The sequence below is a fragment of the Epinephelus fuscoguttatus genome, linkage group LG2 (assembly GCF_011397635.1).
Source record: "Epinephelus fuscoguttatus linkage group LG2, E.fuscoguttatus.final_Chr_v1".
Lineage (NCBI taxonomy): Eukaryota > Metazoa > Chordata > Actinopteri > Perciformes > Serranidae > Epinephelus > Epinephelus fuscoguttatus.
In genome coordinates this window covers 50,742,240-50,763,142 of record NC_064753.1, presented here as the reverse complement: position 1 = coordinate 50,763,142, position 20,903 = coordinate 50,742,240, and the positions used below count along the sequence as shown (strand labels likewise).

The window sequence follows — 20,903 nt, the reverse complement described above, 5'->3', positions numbered from 1 at the left end:
CAGAGCCCTGCACCAGGACAGGTAGCCCAGGAAGGAAGGAGCATGCTAACATGTTTCCTAACCTGGCAGTGATTGAATGTTTTCACCATCCAGTCAAAGAGACGTCCAATTCAAGAACTGAGAACCAGCTTCATGTGAGGGACTGGAGCCATGAGGGTGTGGGTTGGGTCGTGGGACTTTTATAAACAGGTGTGGGCGGGAGCAGCTTCGACTTCGACACAATGATGGGTAACAGGTCGGCTCTGGTACTGAGCTTTACAGGTATGGGCGGGTTCTCAAATATGGACTTTTATTTTTATTTTTTATTGTTGTTTGCACTTACAAACACACATCCAGGAAGAAAGAGCAGTAAAAGAAAAGTTAAAATGTGCAGGAAAGATCATAAAGCCCAAAGGACTTATAAGCGACCCTCCCTTCTGAAACCTATAAATAACTATACTTAACCCCCACCCCATACCACTCCTCCCCACACACACATACACAAACACACATGTGCATATCTTCCTCTCATACACACAGATATATACAATACAGCATTAAACAATAATTACAAAGCTGAATGAAATCAAATAAAAATGCTTACAAAACACAATGATACACAGGTGACTAGAACATCTGTAGGGATTTTTTAAGCTTGGTCTTAAATGTATTTAAAGAGGAACATGATTCTGTTAGATTTTTTTTATATCATTCCACAGCACTGCACCTTGATAGACAAATGAGAATTTAGCAACAGAGGTCCTACAGAAAGGAATGCGTAAGTCATTCTTTCTTCTTGTAAGATGAGCATGATAATAAGAGTTAGAAAAAAAAAATAGGTAGAGATGCAGGAAGGCAAATGACTTTATACATAAGAACCCCTGTTTGGTACTTGTTGACTTCATAAATTGTGAGTAGTTGCAGTTGTTTAAATAATGGTTTAGTTGGGGCTAAATAAGAAGAGTTGGTGGATTTCTGAAATCTATGGATTGCTTGTAAATGAGAAGGGTAAGTGCTGGCCCAAATTATATAACAGTAAGAGATGTAAGAATAAATTAAATCGTAATAGTAGTAATACAAAGTTAGAAGTGTGCTCTTTTTCAAATGCTGTTTCACCCTTTTTATAATGCCCAACGATTTTGAAACTGTCTTACAAACAAATTCACAATGATTGTTACAGCAGAGTTGCTCATCAATGTTGACACCTAAGAACTTCGCTGATGAAACTTGTGCAAGTGCATTGTTATTGATATAAATTTTGGCTCTGTCTGCATTGTAATTCTTGTTCTTATTTCTGAAAATAATGAAGTTAGATTTCTTGACATTGACTGATAACTTAAACTTAAACCAATGGGAAAAATGAAGTCCAGCATTTGCTTTGGCAAAAAGGGAATCAAAATTCTTGTCAGTGACAAAGAGATTTGTGTCATCAGCGAATAATATAGGTGACAATAAACTTGATGCATTGGCAAGATCATTAACATATATCAAAAACAACAAGGGTCCTAGAATGAATCCCTGTGGAACACCACATTTTAGTACAGCCAGCTGTGATCGATTACCATTAATAAGGACTCTGGTGCAATGAGTTGATGTGATTAAAAGACCTCAAACAAAGGAAATCAATGGATTTCTAATGTAGAGACACAGTGGATCATTTAAAGAGGTGATGTTACAGCTGTGTGCTGTTGGAAGAGTTGTGCTAACAGCCCTGTGTGCAGACAGAAGCTGTTCAAATCCTGCAGAGACGACAAAGAGAGCAGCAGTGGTCTGTGTGGTGACTCTACGTCATCATTTATTCACTGAATCTGTTTCCATTGCACTTAGTCACATTTACCTTTAATCCATACACCAACTTTTCCACCTCCACCAGGCATAAAACCTTTTTGACTTTTGTGTGGTTCTTGATTATGAACACATTACAAACTGAAAATGTGCATACAAAGAGGTGAATGGAGACACAGCTAATGACACACAACACACACTAACAGCTAATAACAGACTATCAGTAAGAGCAGAGACATTTGAATAATACTTCATCAGTAAACTGACACATCAAGTGACTAAAATGTTCCCTTTAACCCCTGAAAGTATAAATTCATAAGTCTTCGTGTGTTCAGGCAAAGACACCCAAAAACCTTTCATTCAGACGCTGTGCTGGTGCAGTGACAGGCGACGATGATTCAAAGCAGCAGTTCTTCATAAAAACATATAAAAAACTCTGACTATGAAAGCTTTACACAGTAGCTGAGAATCTTTCTCATCATCAGAGGGGATCAAAATGGCCTCTCTGTCTTCAGTCTGTCTCAGAAGTTGGCAGGAGTTGGTATTTAGCTCTGGACCTCCTGGATTGGTAGATCGCCGCTCCGCACACCAGGAGGCAGCCAACGATGAAGACCAGGTTCGTGCCCAGACTCAGGCTCGGGCCAGACACTGACAAGGAGAAAAACCAGAGTCAAACTCAGGAACAATAACCTGTGATATTATAATACAGGAGTCTTCAGCGTGTTTCAGGCCGAGGAGCCCTCAGCTCCCAGAGAGACGCAGCAGGGACACACACACTGCATCAAACTGTCTCCAGCTGCTCCTCAGATAATTCTCTCAACAGTTTTTTGGGCTTCTCTCATCTAAAAATCTGTGATGTCATCACTATGTCAAGTCTATGAGCCGAGCAGGAACTCATGGGCGGGGCTGACGGGTGAAACACTACTGTGCATATTCAGTGGGCTGCATACTGCAGGAGTAAATCCAGAAGCTAAAGAACTTCTTTGGTGTACACGCCAGGTGAGCAACTCCATTGGAATCAAGAGGCGCCATCTTGTGGACTGTTACCTAGTTGTTATTAAACGCTACGGGTCGGCAGCAGCAGTTGTAGCATCGCTAGGTGCATTAGCCTCACCCACCGCACCTTTACCTGTGGTTTCTGAGGTGGACGGCGTGTCAAAGTCTTTTGCTTGAAAAGTTACAAAACGATCCACTGGGGCTCACAGCGGGTTTTCACAACGTTAACGACGTGGTTGAAACTGCGACTGTTCGTTACAGATTTTTCACTGTTGTTGTTTTTGTGTCGCCACCACGTCATTCTAACACATTCTGTGCCCACGCACTGTGTTGTTACAAGGTCGTGTCCATTTCACATATTACTGTGAGGCTGTGTTGCAGTGTAACTGGTAATCTGATAACATGTGCTACATGTGTACACACTGAGTTGCCAGTTTATTAGGTACACCAAACTGAAGCTAATTCAGTCCAACAACAGTCCTGCAACAATATTTCTTCATGAAAGTTGCAATCTTAAGTTTTTGTTGAAGCTGTTTCAGAGAGATGTTGATACACCTGCAGGTGTTTCTGTGATCTGAACAGAGTGTATGAGCACACTCACCTTGGCTGTCAGACGTTTTCACCAGGTGCAAAGGTCCCTGGGAAATGGAGTGTCTGGCAGTCTGGCCTGCAACGTCCCTTTTGCTGCGATGGCTCCCTGAACTGATGCATCCCTGAGAGCACCTGGTGTTGGGAAGGCCAGTCTCACACAGGATGACCGAACATGTGATGTACACCTGCAGACACGTGGAGGTAAAGTCAGACACTGTACTCTCAAAGTGTGTACGTAATAAGAACTCTGGTTATTTAAACTCCCATACATTAGGGTTTTAATGTTCCGTGTTTCCTGTCTTTAACATCGGTGGGACGCTTCACACCAAAGAGATGCCAGGGTTTAGTGCTTTTTTTAAATATTCATACTCGATGATTTTTAAATGTTCAGGCAGTGAAAAGGTTTGATCAAATAAAATTTTACACTGAGTTTTTATAAAGTAACCTTACCTGTTCATGAGCACCAATGAACTCAAAAGCCTCCATTCCAAATCTGAACTGATAGTTGGAGCTGGGGTAGACCTGCACTGTGTTGTCCCTCACACACCTGTGACATTATGCAGACACAAAGGTTAGTAACTAGAGACAGAGGCATCTCTCTTCATAATCAAGAACCACAAAAGTCTTTTCATCACGTACACCTACCCATGTTCGATGATGGTGTAGCTGATGCGAGAGTTTGGGTTGTCATACGGAGTCGCCCTGCAGGACTCCACAAACAGCTCTGTGTTGGGGATGGAGGTGGTCGCCTCGATCTGCATGAACATCATCTGTTTGAGGTACACCTCCACTGGGTAAGTGCTGCTATCAACTTTTGTTCTGAAGCGCTGGCTCTCGAAGAATTCAAACTGGAAGGTGAAAGCACCAAAGCCCCTCTCTGTGAAGGCATATGGGTTCTTGTGGGTGAATCCCAGCGTCAGGTTGGTCTGCTTTGGATAGGCGCAGACAAAGGCGATCTCCACGTCGTGTTGCCTCGAAATGATTTCATTTGGATCAGCAGATGTGATCTCGTTCTTGAAGATGATGTTTTCTTCATCCTCCTAAAAATAAAAGATGGGCTGATTAACTTTGGAAAGGAAGCAGTTGAACAGTTGTTACTACTGCAAGTCACCAGCTAAAGACAGATGCTGTGAGCACCCAGGTGTCCGTACCAACCATGCTATTTACAGCCAGGTGTAAAGAGCCAACTTCCACCTGGGTGTGAATGTTCCTGGGCGTAACATTAACACAAACAGGTCTACTCAGCAGCTGTACACACCCTACAAACTGAAAATAATAAGTCAACTAAATCTAAAAGTAATAAACCGACACTGACTCACACCCCAGTCTCCTGTGTGAAAGTCCTGTGATTCATCCATTCATCCACCACATCCTACTCCCTCCATAAAGTGTCGCTCTTCACACGTGCGTCACATGACTGTTTGGCGCTTCATTTATGAGTTTTCTCTTTCTCATTTATCACTTTAATCTCAGAGAATATCTGAGATTGGCTAGTTGTAGCCTTAACCATGACGTCTTTGCCTCATAACCTCTCTATTCTCACCCAGCTGCAAACAGACACTCCAATAGTTAAATAGTGACATGTACAATTTAGTGGGTCTAATTATTGATTCAGAAAAATTAATTTATAACTTTTTTTAGAAACATAAAATATTCTAAGACAAGCAGCTTCAGCTAGTAGCACTTGTGATGTCAGTGTCAAAATCAGCAGTCTAATTCTGGTGTGCCAGTTATCACAGGTAAGAAGTCTGGCCACCAGGCATGCTGAACTTAAATTGGGAAAAGACATTTTAGCTGTCGGGGCTTACCCCCAACAACAAAAATGTGACTAGCCGAAAAGCAGCTAGTTGTGCTATCCAGGGCCCCAGGAAGTGGATCGAACTTTGAAACCACTTTGACAGAATTACCAAACCTCGAACGACAGCTTCTGGGACGGGCCCCGCCTCCTACGCTGTATCCAGTTCTCTTTATACATCCATTAAGCTAACTGAGAAATGATGTTTAGCTTTTGTCTTTATCTTAAACTACTGAGTGACAAGGAAGGACTACTAGCTAAAACAAGTGTACCAATCTTTAGTGAAACTTTGTTAATGATGCTAATATAGTGCGATAATCAGAGCGACTGCCATTTTGTTGCATCAGTTATTTTCTGTTTTGGAGGTTTGGGTTATTTTCATGGATGTAATTTGGAGAACTGGATACAGCAGTGGCGGCGGGGCCCTGTTCATTCCTTGTAAAGTTGCTCGGTGGCACGTGAAGCTAAAAAGGTTTAACCGCCACACTGCGCACACTGTGATACAGTTCTGGTGCTGTACCTCTATGAGGGTTCCACATGTGTTCAGCGACATGACAGCCACCAGGTGGGTACTGTTGGAGTGTGTTGTCAGGTCGCAGGAAGCGTCGTTGAAGTCCATGAGATGTAAGTTGTCCTCGTTGCGTCTGATGAGGTAGGACTTCTCCACTTCCACCGTTATTGTTGTTTCATTGCATGTCACGATGGTCTCTTCAAACAGAGTGAGATATATAACAGTCATCAGTCACTGTGATGATGAGGTCGGGGTATCTACGTTATATGTTATTATTCAACACATTTGTGGTCTATATTATAAACTATACGCTTAGAATTGAAATGGAGCCAACTAACCATGGTGTGCAACGTCAGCAGTCACACAGCGTAGCTCTGACTGATAGACTCTGCCATATCTGGAATACAACATGAGATATGAGAGATCGACATGATATGAAATGTTTCACAGGGGAATGTTTGATGTGAAAACACAAAAACATAGAAGAAGAAATTAATAAAAATCTGATGTGTTCAAAGTGTAAGAAGTTTTCTCATTTAACTTGTGAAATCAAACCAGATGGTTTATTTAAAACTCACCTGTCTGTTGCTTCAGACACAAAGCAAATAGGAAAATGATCATACAGTTCATTTTCACTTGGTGTCCATGTTATGATATATTCTCCTGTGGAGACTCTCCGCTTTGAAATTCCCTTTGGTCCAGTCACAATCAGACCATTAATCCTATAAGAGAAACATCATTTTCTTAACTTTAAAAATGGGGAGAGTTATCACTAAACAGTGCAGTAAGTCTGTTTAACAAAATGAAACTGTTTAAAGTGTAATATAGGTGCACAGTATTTATCACTCTGACTCATTTTTCAAACAGTCTTTAACATCTCTAAACTCAGTGCAGTTGTCTCAACTTAAAAGAAATAACTGAACCAAAACACTTTGTTCAATCATCAGAACCTGCTTATTGAGTCAGTCCTGTTTTCCCATCATGTTTAAGGTTTGTTTGTTACCATGGCAGTCGACCCTGGAAATGTTTCTTTTGTACAAATCTCTGTTTTGTTCACAACATGATACGATGATTTTAACGTAGCATTTCCTTACGTGGTGTGCTGCGCTTTGGATCTGACTTTGATTTCGAGGGTTTGGTTGACAAACGCAGGAAGATTCACTCCATTTCTCGGAGTTGGTGACACGAAAATGGGAAAGTAATCACCATCAAGGCATGAAGGGGCAAAGTGTGAGTCCACTGAAAATCAGAGGAGAGGAGAGACAGACTTTAAGACACTGATCAAATGTTAATATTCAAATCAGTGGCGTTAATATGCAGAGAAATAAACATGACCCTACCCCGAACAGTAAACTGCAGAGGAAGTGCACTTAGAGCAGCTGTAGTTGGTGCAGCTGTGGTTGGTGCAGCTGTGGTTGGTGCAGCTGTGGTTGGAGCAGCTGTGGTTGGAGCAACTGTGGTTGGAGCAGCTGTGGTTGGAGCAACTGTGGTTGTAGCAGCTGTGGTTGGTGCAGCTGTGGTTGGAGCAGCTGTGGTTGGAGCAACTGTGGTCGGTGCAGTTGTGGTTGGTGCAGCTGTAGTTGGAACAACTGTGGTCGGTGCAGCTGTGGTTGGAGCAGCTGTGGTTGGAGCAGCTGTGGTCGGTGCTGCTGTGGTTGGAGCAGCTGTGGTTGGAGCAGCTGTGGTTGGTGCAGTTGTGGTTGGTGCAACTGTGGTTGGAGCAACTGTGGTCGGTGCAGCTGTGGTTGGAGCAGCTGTGGTTGGAGCAACTGTGGTCGGTGCAGCTGTGGTTGGAGCAGCTGTGGTTGGAGCAGCTGTGGTTGGAGCAGCTGTGGTTGGTGCAGCTGTGGTTGGAGCAGCTGTGGTTGGTGCAGCTGTGGTTGGAGCAGCTGTGGTTGGAGCAGCTGTGGTTGGTGCAGCTGTGGTTGGAGCAGCTGTGGTTGGAGCAGCTGTGGTTGGAGCAGCTGTGGTTGGAGCAGCTGTGGTTGGAGCAGCTGTAGTTGGAGCAGCTGTGGTTGGAGCAGCTGTGGTTGGTGCAGCTGTAGTTGGAGCAGCTGTAGTTGGTGCAGCTGTGGTTGGAGCAGCTGTGGTTGGAGCAGCTGCGGTTGGAGCAGCTGTAGTTGGAGCAGCTGTGGTTGGAGCAGCTGTGGTTGGTGCAGCTGTGGTTGGAGCAGCTGTAGTTGGAGCAGCTGTGGTTGGTGCAGCTGTAGTTGGAGCAGCTGTGGTTGGAGCAGCTGTAGTTGGTGCAGCTGTGGTTGGTGCAGCTGTGGTTGGAGCAGCTGTGGTTGGAGCAGCTGTGGTTGGTGCAGCTGTGGTTGGAGCAGCTGTGGTTGGAGCAGCTGTAGTTGGTGCAGCTGTAGTTGGTGCAGCTGTAGTTGGAGCAGCTGTGGTTGGAGCAGCTGTAGTTGGAGCACGTAATACAGTGTCACGTCTACGCCTTACTCCTGAAGGCGGTGTCTTTGCTCTGCGGGATCCATCAGAGTAGGACAGAGTGATGCGTGTGTTGGGGAAGTCCTCCACCACTAGCTCAATGGGATGGTAACCAGTTCGACCGCTGTATGAATACTGTAGGGAGCAGGACTCCTGACAGAGAGCAGAGAATTTGATCGTACAATAAACAACGACTGCAGTAACTTTGTGAGTTATATGTTAACATCTCTGGGTTTAGTTTCGTTTTCATCGCTCTCATATCGGCGTTCTCTGAAATGAACTTTTCAGTCTATTGCAGATTGCTTGTGTTATGTTGCTGGAGCCACTTTATCCAGTACGGCACAACTCCGGTCAAAGAGTGGACGCAGACACACGGAGAACAGTTCTGAAACTTTATATAGAGTTCAGTGGCAGCAGGACAGATGAATCCTCCATATAATATTCACATGTATGTATGACCAATGAATGATCCACTGAATAGTTGAATGAATAATTGAATTGTTGAATGGTCTCTGTAAAACAGAATAAAAATACCAAAGTTTCGTTTTCATCGCTCTCATATCGGCGTTCTCTGAAATGAACTTTTCAGTCAGCTTCAGGAGACGATCTGCTGGCTTTTATTTTAATGAGAGCAAATTGGTGTAAAATCAGATTTGGAAAAATCATCGTTCATCCGATCTCCCTCACACTTGCTGAGTGTACATGACACGATCAGCGGGGCTTCAGGGCTCTGCAGAGAGTTGAGCGTGTCTCAAAGTTAATTTCACGACTTGGGTGAGATTTTCTTTATATCAGTGACGCATGTTGTTTTTTCTATCAGTGTCATTCAGAACGTTCACATTCACACTAATATCCTGAATTTGATGCTGGTGACGTGAACAGCATATTCCATTTGGATTTCAGCACATTCAGATTAAGTCATGTGGGATATATCGGCGTTCATCATGTCTGAGGAGCATTCTTTGTGCATGTATACAGCACATTCAGAATATGCGTCTCAGCTGGGTTTTTGTTTGTTTGCGGCACACGGCCTCTTGTCTGTTCAGCTTTGTGCGTTGTCATGGAGATGTTGCACACAAACCAACTCACCGCCAGTGTATAAGGCTGAGTGGAGATGCATGCCCAAAAGAAAAGCCCACACTTCAACTCCCCTACTTTCAAACAGGGGCGTCATGATCCATCGATCTGGATGGATTCATTGATTTATTGATCAACGATCCAATGTCATCGATTCAAAGTGAAAACATTGATCCATATCATCATCTTTAGGATATGCTTTTATTTTCAAACTCTGTGTCACCACCAAATGGCGGCAGGCAGGTGACAAGCAGTCAAGAGAACGACGGAGAGGATAACGTTCTTTACTCAGGAATAAATCAGCAGAGTGGGAATATTTTTGATTTCAGAGAAAATACGAGTCAGCAGACAGAGAGCATGGTGTATATTAACAACGCTGTTATGAGATAAAACACGACGCACCTGCCTGGCTGAGCATCTCACTCCGCTAACTTCTCACTACAACAACATCAGCTGCTGCTTCAACAGTGTTTGGCTGAAAAAACCTGCACGCAGTCTGAAATTCAACAGAGCTGTTCTGTCAGGAGATGCAGACTTAAACCAACGCTAGATAGATAGATAGATAGATAGATAGATAGATAGATAGATAGATAGATACCTGATCCAGTGAGAAACCTGGGGACAGGCCACACAGCCCACACTCAGGATAGGATGATGTCGTCCTGCATCTGACGTGGTCACCATCAGGGTCAAACACAGTCAGATTGAATGATCGTGGACAGTTCCTGGGTACTCTGTAACATAAGAATCAGCTGAATCAGCATTATTGTCCACTGTAGTGGAGATTTGTCTTTGACTATACCTTTGCAGAGCACAACATTATAAGACACAACATTATAAGACAGCAACAACAAACATGGACTTTAAATCAGGACATGCTGTTCAGGTCCAGTGTGAAACCAAAAGTCAGCGTAGTTACATGACCGTACAAACTGTACCTAACTACACAAAGTACATACGTTTATGGCACTTATGTCTTAGACCCCATCCCAACTAGGCTACTTAAGGAGGTCTTTCCTTTAGTTAACACTCATATATTAGATATGATCAATATATCCTTATTAACAGGCTATGTACCACAGTCTTTTAAGGTAGCTGTAATTAAACCTCTCCTAAAAAAGCCCTCCCTGGATCCAGAGGTGTTAGCCAACTATAGACCAATATCTAATCTTCCCTTTATGTCAAAGATCCTTGAGAAAGTAGTCGCAGACCAGCTGTGTGATTTTCTCCATGATAATAATTTATTTGAGGAATTTCAGTCAGGATTTACAGTGCATCATAGCACTGAGACAGCTCTAGTTAAAATTACAAATGATCTTCTGATTGCTTCAGACAAAGGACTCGTCTCTGTACTTGTTTTATTAGATCTTAGTGCGGCGTTTGACACAATTGACCATCAAATTCTACTGCAGAGACTGGATCACTTAATTGGCCTAAAAGGTTCTGCAGTGAGCTGGTTTAAATCTTATTTATCTGATCGTTTTCAGTTCATTGACGTTCATAATGAATCGTCCTTATGTACCAAAGTTTGTTTTGGAGTTCCGCAAGGTTCTGTGCTCGGACCAATCCTATTTACTCTATATATGCTTCCTTTAGGTAACATCATTAGAAATCACTCTATAAATTTCCATTGTTATGCGGATGCTGTATTTATCGATAAAGCCAGAAGAAAGTAATCAATTAACTAAACTCCATAACTGCCTTAAAGACATAAAAACCTGGATGAGCACCAATTTCCTGATGTTAAATTCAGACAAAACTGAAGTTATTGTTCTTGGCCCCAAACAACTCAGAGACTCTTTATCTGATGACATAGTTTCTCTAGATGGCATTGCTCTGGCCTCTAGCACTACCGTAAGAAACCTCGGAGTAATATTTGATCAAGATTTGTCTTTTAATTCTCATTTAAAACAAACCTCACGGACTGCATTTTTTCATCTGCGTAATATTGCGAAAATTAGGCCTATCCTCCGAAAAGATGCAGAAAAATTGGTCCACGCTTTTGTTACCTCAAGGCTGGATTACTGTAACTCTCTATTATCAGGTAGCTCTAGTAAGTCCTTAAAAACTCTCCAGCTAATTCAGAATGCAGCAGCACGTGTACTAACAGGAACTAAGAAACGAGATCATATTTCTCCTGTTTTAGCTTCTCTGCACTGGCTCCCTGTAAAATCCAGAATTGAATTTAAAATCCTACTGTTAACTTATAAAGCTCTAAATGGTCAAGCTCCGTCATATCTTAGAGAGCTCATAGTGCCATATTATCCCACCAGAACACTGCGCTCTGAGAACGCAGGGTTACTCGTGGTCCCTAAAGTCTCCAAAGTAGATCAGGAGCCAGAGCCTTCAGCTATCAGGCTCCTCTCCTGTGGAATCATCTTCCTGTTACGGTCCGGGAGGCAGACACCGTCTCCACATTTAAGACTAGACTTAAGACTTTCCTCTTTGATAAAGCTTATAGTTAGGGCTGGCTCAGGCTTGCCCTGTACCAGCCCCTAGTTAGGCTGACTTAGGCCTAGTCTGCCGGAGGACCCCCCTATAATACACCGGGCACCTTCTCTCCTTCTCTCTCTCTCTCTCTCTCTCTCTCTCTCTCTCTCTCTCTCTCTCTCTCTCTCTCGCTCTCTCGTATTCTATTACTGCATCTAGCTAACTCGGCCATTCTGCATGTCACTAACTCGACTTCTTCTCCGGAGCCTTTGTGCTCCACTGTCTCTCAGATTAACTCATATCACAGCGGTGCCTGGACAGCGTGACGTGTGTGGTTGTGCTGCTGCCGTGGTCCTGCCAGATGCCTCCTGCTGCTGCTGCTGCCATCATTAGTCATTAGTCATACTTCTACTGTTATTATACACATATGACTATTGTCACACATGTATACTGCCAGATATTAATACATACTTTCAACATATTGTACCACAGTAGCCAGAACTATGACTATAATATTATTACTTTCAATAATGTTGTTGTAAGATACTGTCATTACCTGCATCTCTCTCTCTCTCTCTCTCTCTCTCTCTCTGTCTCATTGTGTCATACGGATTACTGTTAATTTATCATGTTGATCTGTTCTGTACGACATCTATTGCACATCTGTCCGTCCTGGAAGAGGGATCCCTCCTCAGTTGCTCTTCCTGAGGTTTCTACCGTTTTGTCCCCGTTAAAGGGTTTTTTGGGGAGTTTTTCCTGATCAGCTGTGAGGGTCTTAAGGACAGAGGGATGTCGTATGCTGTAAAGCCCTGTGAGGCAAATTGTGATTTGTGATATTGGGCTTTATAAATAAAATTGATTGATTGATTGATTGATTGATTGATATGTTCTGTATGTAGTCATTAAACTTTTCCTAAATTTATTTTTATTTTATTTTATGTTATATTATTATCCTTCATGGTCCCCAGAGGACGAAGCCTTATGACTTTAGTGATTCTCTGACTTTGCTCTATAACTGACACAAGGTTCACATTTTGGGGTTTTAATGAAATATCTCGATAACTATTGGATGGATCGCCATGAACTTTGGTAAAAAGTTAATTCCCTGCAGGATGAATTTGATAATACTTCAGTGAGCCCATGGTGTTTTGGTTTTGACTTGCAACAATAATGACATTCCCATCAGGCTCAGCTGTTCTCTGTGTGTATTGTGACGAGAGTAAAACTCATTCCTGCCTTATAAACAATCTCCTCAATCATCTGGCTACCACCCCCCAACTAGTTTAAGTGTGTCAGTTAAAGAGGGAATGATGGTCATTACCTGAGAATTGGCACCACAGTCATGATGGGAGATCTGTTAGAGTCACCAGTATCAGATCGGGTTCCCAGGTCCACATGCGCCATCATTCTCAAGACAGCCGACGAGCTTCTGACGTTTGATACCCAGTAGCCGTTACCAAAGCGATAATTGTAGTAAGAGGGGTACCTTTTCAAAGAAACATTCAAACAAAAGGCGCAGTGGGGAGTTACAAGGTGTTACAATCATGTGACTTCTGAATTAAATAGTACACAGACAGGATGTATTTATAAAATGTTTTATGTAAACTAAGGTGGATTTTGATCAATAAATTGTATAAGTAAAATCTCACCCAATCTGAAACGGGAGGTTGCTGTTGAGTTTTAGTGTTTTCACCACCTCCTGTTGACACCATCTGAGACCATAGGAATCCCAGGCAACAGTTGCGCTGGTCGTCTGGGTCGGGTACCCGCAGTTACCAGAGATGCATTGGTAGTTATTCACATAGCAGGAGACTGTCGTTTGTTTGCTGCGAAGTTCCACCTGTGAAGAATCATTCAATACACTCAGCCCAGTCGCCAGAGCAAAATGTTGGTATTGTACATTTCTGCAAACCTCGGATACGTTACGGTCGCACATTATTATGTAGCGACTACGTTAAACATTAAGTTTCAACAAGGTTGTGGTAAATGTGTGGTTATGTTTAAGCACAAAAACCACTCAGTTATGGCTCTGACAGGATCATGTTATAGCTCAAAATACCCGGTTAACGGGGCACTATCCCTGCAAGAAACTGAGCAATGTCTCGGTCTCTAACAGTGGTCTGAAGCTTTGCAGGAGTCTTGCCTCAGCGTCACGCCATCCAACATCCCCTCCACCTTCAAATGACCAAGTCAACTCATATACTCCAGCACTTTAGAAATGCTGATATGATGAAACATACCAATTTAACGTATTTGTGGTTTACAGAGATGCCAACATTTTCTGTTAAACTTGTAGCAGTTGACCTGCAATCTGTTGAACTCTGGAGCCAGAAAAGCCATGGAAGAGTGGGGGTTGGATATTGCATTTTACAACCAAACTGTGCATTTATCTTCATCTGGCAGAAATCATGTTATCATCATTCATCCAAAATAGATTTGATAAGAAAGCATCCTTCTTCTTATGGCAGAGTTCAGCCAGCTTTCACTGATGACACCTTATAACACTGCTTTTTTTATTAAATGAAGTTAAGATACAGAACATTTTATCTGACAACAGAAATAACACATTAATGAGATTTGCTTGACACCCAAAATGTAACTTACCCCATAAGTCCCGTCTGGATTCTGTCCTTTTGGGGTGAAGGTCTGTGAGCCGCTGAAGAACCTGTACCTGTTGGGATCATAGCCCCATGCAGTTACAGCTGAGATCATGAGCAGCAGATGCAGCAGGGTGAGAGAAGCCATCCTCCTGAGTGTGCCCTCTGCAGCGTGATCTGCATCTTAAATACTCTACCACAAGGAAATGAAACTTTTTTCTTATCATTCACATCATTTACTGGAAGTGTAAAGCATGAAGCAGAACTTGTTTCACCTGTCTGTGTATTATAGGTGACCACAATTAATATTTCTTACCTGAGTGGAGCAATTCTCTCTGTTGGTATTTAAACACAAGGCTAACTTCTGAGAAGAGGTGGAGCTGTGTTTTTAGATGCACTGCTGCCAACTGCGGGTGGAACAATGAAAACAGAAATCAAAACTTCTAAAGCATCCACTTGTGATTTAATTGGCTCTGGTTCTCCTCACACATCAATCACACAGGGACTTGCCAGGTAAGAGTCATCTGTTTTTGCTTCAAAGGTTCATTCACCATCTGAGATTGAGCGAAGGGTAATCAGACTGATGTCACATTCAGAGGTGTTGTGCTGGATAATGTAGCGTAGTGCAGAGGTTCAGGCCCAGTGAATACAAGAATAAAGTGTCAGAGGTCCACCACACTGACCAGTCCTCAATGAAAGCCTGAAGGATTTTGTTTATTTCCATGTTTTACTGTATTTCCATGACTGTCAGAGGGAAATTACAGGAACGTTTGGATAACCTGTGGTGTCTCAAGTGGGAAGCTCTTCTGAAATGTTTTGATCACATGGAGAGAACACAACACACCTTCGAGCGTGCATTTGCAGTTTCTTTGCAAAGTGGAACACAGTTTTGGTGTCACCTATTCTCCACAGTGCATTGAAACATTGCATCTGAACTATGAAGAAAAACTGTCATGGCATTTAGTGATATATTTTATCATCTCCACAGTCCTGCTTTTTTATCTTAAGCTGCTTAAGCTAAACTAGCTGCCTTCACGCTACACTGCTAAAAATCCCACTGATGTCATTGTTACGATGGTGACACTCCACCGAGTCTCTCCTTTAAAGCCAAATAGAGCTGCAACAATATGAGATTTTCAAAGTGATATAACCACCTCAGAATATATATCACACTTTCAGTGTATAGCATAATAGAAAATCATTATTATTACATTTATCAGGTAAAATAACCCTTTAAGGACCCAGAAGAAGTCAAAAGAATGCTCTGGCTGTTATAGTTTTTATTTTTGGTCAGTTTATAAAAGGATTATTCAAACAGCCATCTCCTGCAGCCATGACGGGACAGTACGGCGGCGTCACTGTGTGTTTGCAGCGTATCTTGGAGCAGCATAATGTAATGACACTGCTGCACACAGACAATGTGATAGCTTTCTGCTGAGGTTAGTTTTTATTTTAGATTCATTTTTAACAGGATCATGGAAACAAGAACCCCCGCCTGTGGGACGTGTGTTTATAGCAGGTTAAGGGACATGTTGCATTAATGTTAAAACTGTTATTACAGTAATTAACTGTCCTGCAAAACAGGATGACAAACACAAAATACACAATATAAAAAATGAATTCTCTCCAGAGAGAGTGAACAAACGTGTCCTGCATCAGGCTCTCATGGAGAGGGCTGTGGCCGAGCTTAAAACATCACCTGGCACTGGCTCTGGTAATTATCTCTGTCTGTAATAACAATAAATCAATCAACAGGAAGTATGCAGAACACTGCTGCTCGCTGTGGTAAACCACACCCAGTCCTTCTCTTCACCTGCAGGAGCCTTGCAGCTAATCGTACGGTCACGTAGTGTCCATTTGTTTGGGTGTACTTGATGGCAGGTGGCACAACATTGTTGAATGTTGATGTTATTTGGTTCACGCCCTGCATTGCTGACACATCTGAAAGGACGCAGTAATTCCCACAATCGATGCATTCCAGGGACGCACTTTATTATTTTTGTTGATGCTACATTGTAGCATGAGGGTGAAACAGGTGTTTTGGATGTTATAATCACGCTGTCGCTGATGTGTCGGTGTTTTTCATCTGCAAACCATAATCTTACCACTTTGGGTTATGTTTTTATGCTTGGTTCTGATTTGCTAGTCTGTTTTACACTGCAGTTTATAGACAGAGTCAGATTTTCTTTAATGACACAGAGAACATGACGGACACAGCACGGGTAATAAAACAACACATCTGAAGGATATACGTGTGCACAAGTGCGTGTGAAGAATGAAAAGGACAAAAATGAAAACAGATGAACAGAGATAAAATAAATATGTGATATATTCCACAGTCTGCTCATACTGTGTTAAAGACCAGCAGAGCAACAAGCAGAAGAGATAACTGGTGTATGCTTGTACATGACGATGAAAGGCCCACTTAGCAAAGACTACACTAAGTGCTTATGATGTGGTTACTAACTTTTTGGTTCAAAAGGACTTACAATACAGTACGATAAGCTGATACTGCTGTGTGAAGATAATATTCACAATCACTGTAAAGTAACCTGACACACAAATAACTTCATAACTCACTGAACAATAAACCAGTTGGGCCCACAGTTGTGTGACTGTTACAGTGTATGACAGTCCAGCGTTGCCAGGTGTACGATAATATTCGTATTTGTACGATAATTTGGCCCTCTGTATGACGTACAATCAATAATCCCAAAAAAGGCCAAATCTACAATAATTTGGCCAATATGTTAGGGTGACCATATTTTGATTCCCAAAAAAGAGGACACTCGCCCGGCCACGACATAGCCTACTTAAATGATACTCGCAGTTTACTCAAAGATGCCTCATCATTTTAATATATTTAACGTTTATATGTATGGATAGAAAATTCAGTTTTATTACAAAATAATATCTCTCAAAGACAGAAATTCAGATAGGCCTCTATAGGGGACACACACACACACTAGAGTGTGGCGATCCGAGCCCGACGGTACCCGACGGTACCCGTTATAGCTATAAATTGTATTCGGGCTCGGGTCGGATTCAGTCAGCTTTCAGTGAAAATGTAGTGTAAAAATAAATAAAATCCTATGTCTGTCCTGTTTATTGCTTGGGCACTGTTATTTACGTAACAACACCTGAACATAACACACACACACACACACACACACACACACTGGCTGTTTGTTTCTACCTCTCTCCTCTCTGGAAGCCTCGGACCTCCAGCCGCCCGCCTCCGCCTTGATTAAATGCTGAAAATAAAATAAAAGAGGGAGACAGGTTTTTCCTATTTTATCTTATTTTGTTTTATTTCTCCCTCTCCTCTCGCTGGAAGCATCAGACCTCCCGCCTCCCGCTCCCGCCTCAAACATGGAGGTCTCCCTCTCCGCTGAGTACGCCCGGCCTGTTAAATAGCCTGTAACCACTGTGTGACACAAACTCAGTGCTTTGGTCATTAAATAATGTCGGGCTCGGTTCGGGTTCGGACAGAAATATGCTGCCTGTGCCGCACTCTAACACACACACACACAAACACACAGAAAACCGGACATTATCATCAGTTTATAAAACCCCCCCGGACGCCCCGGACAGGACGTGAAAAGTGGACATGTCCGGGCAAAAGAGGACGTTTGGTCAGCCTACAATATGTGAATGTGTGGTTGTCATCAGTATGCTGGAGTTTTTTTGTGAACCCTGAAGGCATCTGTTCCCATGTGACATGTTTCCAGTCAATTAGGGATATGAGTGACGTTTGTCTCAGAACAACAAGCATGAATGGCTGAATGGTCAGCTGGGCTCGCCCCACGAGACGTAGACTAGACGAGACTAAGTGAAGCCAGATTACTCTTTATTTTCTTGTCAGTTCTCATGAATACGGTTTCTCTATGACGAGAAAGGAAACACTAGAGTGACTATAGCGTTTCCCCTACCATTACCTCGTGTCGCATTTTCCTAACCGAACCCGACCCGAGTCCGTGACAATTATAGCGGAGCCTTTGTTGCATTCAGGTGTTGTCACGTAAATAACAAATTCCAGAAACTTCAACAGGCCATAGCACAACACAGCAGCAGCATGTCAAGTGGGCCAGACCCTGGACGTCTCTCCAGGGTTGCCAGGTCTGATCCTTTTCGTGAACTCTGCTAAGTAATGGTGCTGGGAGGTAGGAAGTTTCAGACATCCAACTAGGAAAAATGCATTGAAAGGCCCGTCGAAGCTGGAGGTCCGAGTTGCAGAGTCGGGCCAGATTGAGCTACCAAGACCTCACCGCGAATCAACAACGTGACTCAACACAACAATGGCGGCGCACACAGAGATGCACATCGTGAGAGATAAAACTTCAGTGAATGGACAAGACGCTATAATTCTCTGCATGTATGTGGTTGTATTACACACTGTAATGTTAACACAACTCGTTAAGGCTATGGAAGGTAATTGGGTCTGCAGTCCTCCATGTTTGTTGTACATCGATCGTCTGGAATGCTTTGAGATGGGCTCTAGTTAACTCCAGGTCCCACCTCCCAGTGCTCGGGAATGCAGCATAAACTCTGTTTTACACATTTATTAAACCACCACAGAGTAAAACAAAAGCCTGTGAGTTAGGCTGTTGCTGCAGCGGCCTGGGTTCGACTCCAGCCTGTGGCCCTTTGCTGCGTGTCACTCCCTCTCTCTCTCCCTCTTTCATGCTTGACTGTCCTATCATTATCATCATTATTATTGAGGCCACAGTGTTGCCTTTTAATGGGATACTTTTTAATATTCTTCGAGGGCAGAGGCAGGCGGCACACAATTGATTTTGTTGTTTTATGAGTAGAACATCTGAGTTAGCAGAGACAGTTGATGTTATCTCTGACTGAGGCTGCAGGGTTTGTCGAGCCAGCTCAGGTAAAGAGCGCCCGGCTCTGTTGAGCTGGCTTCATGTTAAGGCCCTCAGGACTCTGATTACTGGTGATCTGTTGTGTTACAGCTGTCATGTGCAGGGCTGCTGCTGAGCCAACTCCAGCGTGGGGTGCTTTGTTAGTCATCGCCTCAGTGTGTGGAATGTATTATTGGTTCAAGTCAGGAAAAAGTTTCACGTTGCCACTCCTTGTCTTTGCACCTGCAGGTTTACAGTAAACAGGTCACCTCTATCTGTGATGTGCCAACATTCTCAAGGCTACAAAGCTTCTTTAAACACACCAACAAGACAAAGAAACAAAACAAGAACAGGACATGCAACCTTAAGACCGTAAAAGGACATTGCGCAACATTTTTATCCCTTTGAAACCTGGAGTGACATCACTTATCTTGTGCTGCTCTTTCTTAAGTATTCAAACCCCTGAACGTGGAGCAAACTGGTGCAATATCTTTCAAAAACATGGAGGAAAGTGGGGGAGCAGTTTTTCTTAAGGGATCAAGTCCACATCGGGCCAGCTCCTCCTTTAAGGGTCTGGAGGCGACCCAACGCTGGACAGAGCAGTGGAAACAAAGAAACACAACCTGTTGGCGCTGCTTTGCTGCCAGCAGACGTGGGGACCTTCCCACTGGCTTTATTATTTTTAATTATCATTGTAATAAGTAAATGTAGGATTAGTTTTAATAGACTTAATTTCCCTTCATCATAATTATTATAATTGCTATTGTTTCTATTTATTCTTTCTCCCCTGTCCTTTCACCTGTCAAACCTGTAAAGCCACGCAGACACAAACACACACATACGCACACACACAACTTTGTCCCTTTATCACCTGACAGTGATTAATTACCTGGCCTGTCTTCACCTCTGTTTTCACTCTTTGTGTTGTTTTGTTCGAATGCAATGAACAAAAAAACATGGCAAAAAAAAGGCAATAAGCAACTTGGTGAGAAATGGTCCACAAATTGCAACAAAAAATAATGGATTAGAAAATTATTCTTAAAAAGCTAGGGAAAAACTATATCTATAATTATAATTATCATATAATTATGTTACAGAATTATTGTATTTTTTAAGCTCTTTTACAGGTCATTCCCTTGTTTGTTTGTTTTTAACTTTCTTTTCTGTTTTTTTTTTTTTATTAATTTTCTTGTTATTAATTTTCTCTTGTGATTTCTTCTCTTCACGTGTTCCTGAAAGAAACCAAGCCAACTTGCTCAGGTTTCAAAGGGTTAAATGGGGAACTAGAAGCAGTAGCGACAAACAAGCAGGACAAACAAATAGAAGCAGCAAAAAAGAGTTTAGTGTTTACGTGTGTGTGTGTGTGTGTGTGTGTGTGTGTGTGTGTGTGTGTGTGTGCTAATCATCTGTTGTTCTAACTGGTTACTGACAGATCTACAAGTGTTTAGTTCTCTGGTGTGAAATGGAATTACGTTCCACTCTGGTGCTGCTTTGCAAATATTGAGGAGCCTTTAATAAACTGCATGTTTCAACTCAGTCTTCATCAGGGCACATACAGTATATCACCATATATGAACTCCATGCATTAATGACGCAGATGAGACAAAAGAAATGTTCACAATCAGCTTTTAATTCTATCCATTTGATCCATGACCCGCTTTCTATTTAATCAGTAAGGTGATTAGCTGATGCTGATTAGTGCCCATTGAAACCCTGCAGTCCAGTGACTGCAATAAAAAGCAATCTTCCTTCATCCACACTCCGAGTACTTCATGATCGCAGCAGGTGCAGGTCAAACAAAATGAAGGAAACCGACCTGTTGGAGGTCTGAGATGTGAAAGTCTAAAATACAAGAA

General features: G+C 42.6%; 1 protein-coding gene across 1 annotated transcript; it reads right to left on the bottom strand.

Annotated features, from left to right (window-relative positions):
• Positions 1 to 1,747: 1,747 nt before the first annotated feature.
• LOC125880816 (uncharacterized) lies at positions 1,748 to 14,355 on the bottom strand. The gene is made up of 13 exons (XM_049563563.1): positions 14,199 to 14,355; positions 13,244 to 13,434; positions 12,916 to 13,080; positions 9,763 to 9,898; positions 6,998 to 8,240; positions 6,752 to 6,896; positions 6,236 to 6,379; positions 5,996 to 6,054; positions 5,667 to 5,854; positions 3,997 to 4,391; positions 3,802 to 3,898; positions 3,362 to 3,536; positions 1,748 to 2,412 (listed from the first exon to the last, which is right to left on the bottom strand). The coding sequence occupies exons 1-13, from the start codon at positions 14,337 to 14,339 to the stop codon at positions 2,276 to 2,278; spliced, it is 3,216 nt and encodes a 1,071-aa protein (XP_049419520.1). The 5' UTR covers positions 14,340 to 14,355; the 3' UTR covers positions 1,748 to 2,275.
• Positions 14,356 to 20,903: the final 6,548 nt, after the last annotated feature.

Coding starts and splice junctions, on each gene's coding strand:
- LOC125880816 (XM_049563563.1), bottom strand. CDS start 14,339: ATGGCTTCTCTCACCCTGCTGCATCTGCTGCTCATGATCTCAGCTGTA. Junction 13,435..14,198: donor ATCCAGACGGGACTTATGGG/GTAAGTTACATT, acceptor GATTCTTCACAG/GTGGAACTTCGCAGCAAACA. Junction 4,392..5,666: donor CATGTGGAACCCTCATAGAG/GTACAGCACCAG, acceptor TTTTATTTTTAG/GAGGATGAAGAAAACATCAT.